The sequence below is a fragment of the Vanessa atalanta genome, chromosome 7 (assembly GCF_905147765.1).
Source record: "Vanessa atalanta chromosome 7, ilVanAtal1.2, whole genome shotgun sequence".
Taxonomy (NCBI): Eukaryota; Metazoa; Arthropoda; class Insecta; order Lepidoptera; family Nymphalidae; genus Vanessa; species Vanessa atalanta.
The window spans coordinates 6658037-6666731 of NC_061877.1; the positions used below are offsets into that span (position 1 = coordinate 6658037).

At 30.0% G+C, this 8695-nt stretch overlaps 1 protein-coding gene across 1 annotated transcript; it reads right to left on the reverse strand.

Moving 5' to 3' along the window:
• LOC125065398 (ras-related protein Rab-8A) lies at positions 1–5015 on the reverse strand. Its single transcript, XM_047672969.1, has 5 exons — positions 4710–5015; positions 4017–4216; positions 3757–3849; positions 2968–3081; positions 1–2194 (listed from the first exon to the last, which is right to left on the reverse strand). The coding sequence occupies exons 1-5, from the start codon at positions 4831–4833 to the stop codon at positions 2111–2113; spliced, it is 615 nt and encodes a 204-aa protein (XP_047528925.1). The 5' UTR covers positions 4834–5015; the 3' UTR covers positions 1–2110.
• Positions 5016–8695: the final 3680 nt, after the last annotated feature.

An 8695-nucleotide genomic window follows, 5' to 3' on the forward strand; every position in this document is an offset into this window, starting at 1 on the left:
GTACATTTCGATTTTTTAATTATATGTATACGTACATACATAGTTTGATTTCTAATATACTGTATTGAATAAAATTTCATTGTTTGTATCGTATTTATTGACATGCAAGTATTCTTATTATGAATGAATAGGTTTAATTATAATGTATTAAATTTTAGTAAATTGACTTTTATTTACTTTTATCAAATATTTCTTGAGTGATTTAAAATAACTTATTAAAATATCCATTCCAATTCATTTTTTAATCTGTAATTTATACAGATTAAAAAATGAGATGGAATAAATACCTTATTTTAAAGAGTTAACTAAGAAATGGAATTTGATATCGTAATTGGAATAACCTAACCAGTATTTTATTTAAACATTTTATTAAATCATGTAAATAAACTGCACATTTTACATTTTTTAATTAATGATTTATTCCAACATCAATCATTTACATAAACTGAGTTCCAATGCCATCACATTATTTATAACTCTATCGATACAATATTTTAAGTTTTTTTTTTTTAATTTAAGAAGTTTAAAACTTTTTTTTTTTAAGTGAATTAAATTCGTAAAGTGTGCTTCTTTTTTGAGTCCTTATATATGTGAGCAAATCGCGTCGTTGCGTAAGCTATATGAGTATAATATACTATACTATTAATAACGATTTAAGCCGTACAATTTAAGGCTTTTGCCGATATGAGATTCTCTTTGCGATTTTTTAAACTAAGAGGAAAATATCTACTAATATTTATTAAGAGTATATAATGAATATTACTATTTGAAAATAAATATGCGTCTTAAAAAGTAATATTTTCTACAGTTTAAAATAAATTTCATATAAATAACTAATGCATGTTTTTTAACACAAATTATTACCATCGTATGTTATCGTTTACCGATTTCTTTAGTATCGGTTTTAATGTTACTACTTAATACATTTAATTAATTACTTTCTAAACTTTTATTTATTGAATACTACAAAGTTAATTGCTATAGTTTATACACGCAAAAAGAGCACACAGATGCATAAAGCGTGAATACAGTCTATTCAATAGCTAGAATCTCAAAACATATGAATTTGTTTTATTAAATTGCAAAAAATGTTCTCGAATAATCAAAAAGCAATTACTTTGATATTCATATAGTTAAATGACTCAACATGCTTTTTGATTATTAAACATCTCCTTGTCTATAATATGGTAAGTACTTAATCCGAATTACCGTAATGGTCAATTTCGACGTTCTCTTAACTCTTTGTTTTGTTTTGCCTAACCTTACATACCAATATTCTCAGATTATAAAACAAAAGGCGGATGGAGCGTGCGGAACATTACATCGAAGAAACAAAAGAGAATGCAAGTTCCGGTGTGTATTAACAATTTATATATTATGTATAATGTAATAACAAAAGATACGTCGTCGTTTCGTACTACCAGGAATTAGCATTCCTTCATTCACTCCATCCGCATTTTGTTTTTATAATCTGAGCCAATATGAACTTTATTATCTTATGCAATCCAGTTTCATTTCCAGTATTAATCGAGGAATATATTTGCTCGTCTACCGAATGACTCGAGAATTTCTCTACAAGTTATAGGGATGAAACTGGAATAGTTTACAATAACATTACGAACACTTAAGGTTGATGTATCATGTAGTGCCTAACAGTAAATAGTTTCTTACAAGTTATACACTTTACAAAACGTCTTACACAATGGAAGACGAATGGCTCATTTAATAATTGAAATTTAATGGATATTCATTCAATATCCATTTTTTTAATTGCCCGTAGTTAAAGCGCCTGTTGATAATAAGTTAGCAAATAAAACAATCTAATCTGTTTTGAGATTCTGACTCTACGAGTATCACATCTACAAAATTGAAAACATTCTACTGTTTTTATTTCACTATAAAAATCCCTTTTTATTTAAATATACGTCACTAGCAAATGTTTGTTCTAGAAAATCTATCGTTTGAATATTACGACTTGAATGTTTCGGTTTCGAGTTTAATCTGTCGCAGACTGGTTTACTAGTATAAAATTGTAGATTTTCCTACGTAGGATGTATTCGTCAGCTGACATAAGTGTAGATTTATTATTAATATCATATTGTGGTATCGGTTAACAACTACACTTTGACACGTCTGTTTCCGATTCGGAGGCCTTTATTACGTTGTCCCTTTCCTTCAGCTCGAAAGCATCAGCCTGTAAATAAAAGAAAAATGTGTCGTTGGTACCAAAATGTTTGACAATAACATTTAATATTTATTTCATTAATAATAAAACATATATGTATTAGATTTTACACGTGATCCATAATTGATTTACCTAATGAAGTGAATAATGTAGACGAATCTAAAGTTCACAATTGCTTCGACAATTTATTGTTTACTCCATTATTTTATAGTAGTCAAAAGTATATACATACTTTAAAAAAAAAACATTTACGAGGTGAAATTCATAGTAATATTTGTTTGTTGTTGTACTTATTTTGTTATGTTAAAGTTAATTGTATGTAGGTCAATAACATCTGACATCCTATTTTTTACCCGTACATTTCATAATTACAAAGAAAGGTCTACCGATTCCTCAAAGGTACGGATATTCCCTGCGTGAGATTGTCGTGTATCGAATTACACGTCCAATCTGACGCTTAGGATGTACCAACGGACGAACAATACCATCCGGTAATATAATGCGCTTGAGAAATTAAATTCGACCACACGTGAAATGTCCGTTTTGGACAGAAAATTGTCGTATAAAACTAACATACCAAAAGTAAGGCTTTATGTATTGAATTACTTCTAAATGAATACATACGTTAAATTGATAACTTATTAATATGTACGAGTATGATCGATATTGAATAACTAATTTTATATGCTACTGGTGAACCAATTCTTCTATTTGCATTGACTTTTATCAATAGGTATTTCAGTTATCAAGAAAATGTTCAATTTTAATACTCAATTGTTCACCTTGGTCTCTCGATATTCTCGTATTTTTCTGGCTAAAGTCAGGAAAGCTTCTTCGATGTTAATGTTGCTTTTACAAGATACCTCGAAGAATGGCATGTCAAAATCGTCAGCAATCTGAAAATAAGCAGGATTTAAATTGAATTTGAATTATCTCCAAAATGTTACCAGAAATATCCATCAAATCGGTCTGCTAAATGATATTATATATTCGGAGGTAACGCACCTAATCGTGTTCGTAAACATGATTTTATACCTATTAGCCATCATGGCTATCCAAATATGGATACTCCCAAAAAATGCACATATTACCTATATAACTAAATATGATTATAAAATATTCCAAAATTATATGATAAAAGTATTATTATAGTGCGTATGTAATACTTTTTACAAAAATTAAATTATTAATTATTTATTCAAGAAGGAATAAAATGGACTTAATAACTTAATCTTGTTTTTAGAGGAGATGAGTTTATCAAATTATTAATTCAATCAGTGGCAGCAAGTCGACTGATTAAATTGCTAACTTATCCGGGGTAGGTCGTTTTATTATCTTCTAAGAAACGAAAATAGTCATAAAATATATTGTATTTTTAAATAATACGTTATTTTTCCTTTGGATATTTTTTTTTTCCATAGTACACTTAAGCAAGTACTGACGGCAGTAATATACCTGTAATATATTATAAGTATAATGTTTATTATGCGATATTTTTTTTCCGATTTGCCACCCTTTTAAACTAATCGCCCTTGACCTTGGGGTAAAACGAAATAATAAAAGCAATATACCTTTTGACCTCGTTCCTTAGGAACTGCTCGATGATTCTCGTGCACATCACATTTATTGCCAACTAAAACTTTTATCACATCCGGAGAAGCATACTGTAAAATAAAAATGTTCAAAAGTGTAATTTCTCTTTATGTATATCTACAATTTACAACGTAATACGCCTGCAGTTTTCTATTCTTTGCAAGATACTAGAATATATATTTTGCTATCAATTGCTTACAGGAACGAAACAACTAAATAATAATGATAATTCACATACCTCTTGAATATTTCTTAACCAATAAGATAAATGGTTAAACGATTCCAGATTGGTAATGTCGTACATAAGTATGATACCCATAGCACCTCTATAGTATGCTGTAGTCAAAGTTCTGAATCTTTCCTGACCAGCTGTATCCCATATTTGAAGTTTAATGGGCACTCCGTCTAGATTGATTATTTTTTGCTTGAAATCTATACCTGGAAAATTGTTATATTTGTTGATAATTTATATCAATCGACATAAGTATGTATAAAGCCATTTTGTTTTTTAATATTTTATTCAAATAATTACACATTAAAATAAGTTAATTTGTATTTTAGCAGACATTGCGTTTTACTAAAATTAGCTCAAATCATAAGACAAAAGTAGACCCTATATTATACGTCAACACCTAACTGCAGTCGGGATATAATTTATGTTTATAAATAATGAAGCTTTCTATATATCCTATTTACCGTAATCCATAGCCTTTTAGTATAATTACTGGACCCGTACCAACTTAATATAAATGTCTATAAATAATAACTTGAACTATTGTAATGAAGTAAGTAATTACTAATACTTAAAACACGATGACAAGTACTGTTGTTTTCTTTGTTCTCACCAAACTTGAAATTCATAATTATAATTTACAATCTCAAATAAAGCGAAACAACAGCTGACCAAACTTAATAAAAATACATCACTTACCTATAGTAGATATGTAAATATCGTAATATCTCTCATCACAATATCTGTGCACAATACAAGTTTTTCCAACATTCGAATCACCCAAAACTAGTAACTTATACGTTGCAGAAAAATCTAAAGCCATAATTTTTGTTTACTTTGTGTTCAATACGCGGGTGGTCGCTCAAAACATCGGCCGAACTGTCAAAGTGAGAAAAATCAATGATGACAAGAGCGCATGTGCAGGATCACCCTTGTCTTAAAACAGTAACTAGTAAGATAATGCCCCCAGAGACCTGGGTTTTCCTTGCAACCGTCTATACCTACAACGACGGTGCAGACAGCGTATCGAACGACCTCGTGAATATAACTTTTTTGTGTTCCATTCTAATAATGTTAACGTTTTAGGCGTTGCTTCGCTTTGGCAGCGAAGTGTATCGAATCAAAAAAAAAATGTATTATTCAGTATGAATGTGTACCTACTGTGATCGCATGGATACATTTAATATTGTATTTTCATTTAAGACAATATTTCACTGTCGCCTCCCGGAGCCTATTCAGTTATTATTGTACATTAATATAATTAATAGATGTGGTTATTTATATATATTTCCGCAATAAAAATATTATTCTGACAGAATAAGTTTATTATTAAGGCATGATAAAGCACAAAAATAATTAGCATTCCCCTCGCTAGATTGCGTATCAACGGCTGAGTGTGAACCTTCCGGGTGCGGTGGGTGTTGTAGCTACATTAAGAGTTCCATTTATTTCATTTAAATCCCTTGCATATCTGACTGCTACATCTTGGTGGCCCCTGTACTATGTAAATAGCTTATGTTCTGTATTAATGCGCCCACTTGGCTGAATTGAAGATCACTTATCAGTCTTTGTTGGCCACTGTTGGGTATTCTTGTCCTTTTTTTTGAGTTCAAGGTTAAATATTATTGTATCTTTAATGGTCTTAAACTGCATAATACAACAATTGCACGCGAGCCATCTGTAAGTAAGTTAAATGATTATTATTAAATTAAATATGCTTAAGAAAATAATTATTGCTCTGTTGTTTACATTGAAAGAAAGAGAGAAAGACCGTATTTGAGACCGTACAAAAATTATAAAAATATATATAAGTTACTTCAAAATTAGAAAGAAAATAAAAAAAAAGTTAACCAAAGAAAAATAAACAACTTAAATTACTATTAACATTTACACAAAAGTACATTAAAAAAAAATATTAACAATAAAAAATGAATTGATACAAAAAAAGGGTTAAATTTATACATTGCATTCCAGTACGTATAAAATATAGCCATCTATTAAACGATAATGCTTCCTTTGTCTTGATTAAATCTCTCGCGAATCGAAGCAAATCTTTCGCACTAAAAAACATTACCTTTGTCATGAATCAATAGTAGATCATCAACAACCTAATTTTAAAAACTAAAGCCTTTATATAGGAAAAATATTTTTACCTTAGCCAAGTCAATCACTCCACCCTGCTTGTTGCCAAGCCTGTTTTAATCCAGGGTGAGAAAAAACACAGACAAAGCAAGTACATACGACTCTTAAAAAATATTTGTCAGTGGGATCCTAGAACACTACTTGCACCCGGGCGCCTTTTTTACTTTCATACGGGGCTGCTTGTCGCAAAAAAAACATTACGCTCAAATATATCATTTTTCTTATAAAATTATCTTAAACCTTTGACATTTTAATTGATTATATATTTAGTAGGTATCATCAAACTAAAAGTATGTTGCATAAATTATAATCCTGATTTAATGTCACGGATATCACTGATATCAGATTGATCGTAAGCTAGGGTGTGATGATTCATTTTTCTTCTGAGTTTAAAATAAGACTACAATAATTAATATTTAAGGCACCTTATCGTTCATAGCTTAATAGTAAAATACTGTCATATGGCAGATTTATAGAAGTAGGTAAGCAAAATAAAATAAATTCTTAGAGGGTTCATAAAAGGCTCAGAGACCAGAAAGTAGACCTCATCACAATAGATAAATATTTTAACGAGGTTTCTTGAAATTGAAAATTCCAATTTCCAAGCAATAGCGTCGGTGCGTGATGTATTCACTTGACGTTCCGGGTCACACGGTAGCACTAAGCTATGTCACCATACATTACGCGGTCAGGAAGAGTACAGCTTCATTTGTCAAAGAACCGCAAGTCAGCCGCCAGCGCAGCTTGATGTATTATAAATAGCTGCAATTTTGACATTCACGTTCCGTTTGCCATTTACGTCTCAGTCTACTGCTTCTGTTCCCCCCTTTAATTTTGCGGTAAATGATGAATGCTTTGTTGTTTTAGCTTATTTTCCTCATTATAACTTATGCGTTGTACAAGTATTACTTGTCTGTGTCGGTTTGTTGACTTCAGTCTCTATTATTATTTTATTTTAATAATTATTGGAAACTTAACTATTATAATTGCAAGGTTTAGGTTATGTCTTATGAACGTTATTCTGATAAGTATATGGTGTACTTATAAAATTGCAAAACAATCAAGAACAGTCGGTTGAATATTTGAATATTGAAATATGCCGTTATATCTCTAAACTCTATAAAAATATAAAAATCTTCAACAAAAAAAAGTTTTTACCTTATGTCAGTGATAATATATATTTGGTTGGCTTTTTATTGTGAGTGATAATTGATAATCCTAGACTCCTAGAATGATAATTTAATTCATTCTAATCCGATAAAATAATCAGAAAGAAAACAACTTAATCATTTAAGGTTAATTGCAAAAAAGGAATGAATTACATAAATAAGTTAAATAAAATTTTTATTGAAATGCTTTAATTACAGTCTGGACTTTAATCTACCACGAATAATTTAATTAAACGGTTGACAAAGTTAAAACGTGTGGAATTAATTAAATTTGTCAGATTATTGTACATGACACTTCAAGTGTCCGAACTTCGGATTACATAATAACACTATTCTACATGAAGTTATTCTGTCCATTTAATTTAAAATCAACCGTAAGATTTGTAAATGCTTTAAAATTATGAATACAATCGTTTCTTTCATTAAAATCTATTTCAAAAACTATTCAACAAGGATCTTTACTCCGACCATTTATGTATTAGTATACAGCCAAATGTCCTACTTAACTTGTAATTACTATAAATGATAATGTTATGACCCATTACTGGTAGTTACCCATAACTCAAAAGATTTACAACCAAGTGTCAAACTAATGTTTGACACTGGCACCGAATCGCTTTACTATCTATTGATATTATGAATGGTGGTCTCGGATATCTGACACCATTAGACAATTTTATTATTATTATTATAGAAATTACGCGGATCCGCATCAATTATTCCTCTTTTTTTAAATAAAATCAAAATAGTTCCATTGTTAGTTGTTTAGTGTACAAATTCATTCAATGCTTTATAAAATTAAAGAAAAACATAACTATAATACGCTTCAAGTGAATATTATTCTTAATTTGATCAAAATTGTTTAGAAATGACTAGACGCATTGCTTGCATTGCAATCGTCATCGTTTCGCTTTAATATCTATAAGACTATCACTTTCGGTCGCCAAGTGGTCTATTGTTTACGATACGATCTTTTTTATTTAATGAGCCCGCGGATCCGGTTGATTGTTACCTAATGGTAACGCACTTGTGGGAACTCCACATGAAGCAATTTCTTCGAACTTTGTATATCGCTCCAACCGCAATGGACGATAGTAGATAAATTCGCCTTTCCTAGCACTATCCAATCAATCACATAACTGACAGAGCAACAAATATTCGCAATAGATGCTCAGGACGTCGTGTTAGTACGTTACGAACAAAGGCCAAGCAATTCAATCAGCATTTAATTTAAATAATAACGTAATAATTTTTAAATAATATTTAAATTTTTCATAGCGACGTTTTTATTAAATAAAGAAGTAATTTCGCATGACACTGATTAATTTGTGCGATACGTATGCGGTTGGAGGTGTCGGTGTACAGTTTCTGTTA

Bases quoted from the DNA above. Each gene is read 5' to 3' on its own strand.
- LOC125065398 (XM_047672969.1), bottom strand. From the start codon at position 4,833: ATGGCTTTAGATTTTTCTGCAACGTATAAGTTACTAGTTTTGGGTGAT. The intron at 4,217-4,709 runs GTAAGTGATGTA...ACAATTTTCCAG, and splicing joins TATTTACATATCTACTATAG to GTATAGATTTCAAGCAAAAA. The intron at 3,850-4,016 runs GTATGTGAATTA...TTTATTTTACAG, and splicing joins GGTTAAGAAATATTCAAGAG to TATGCTTCTCCGGATGTGAT.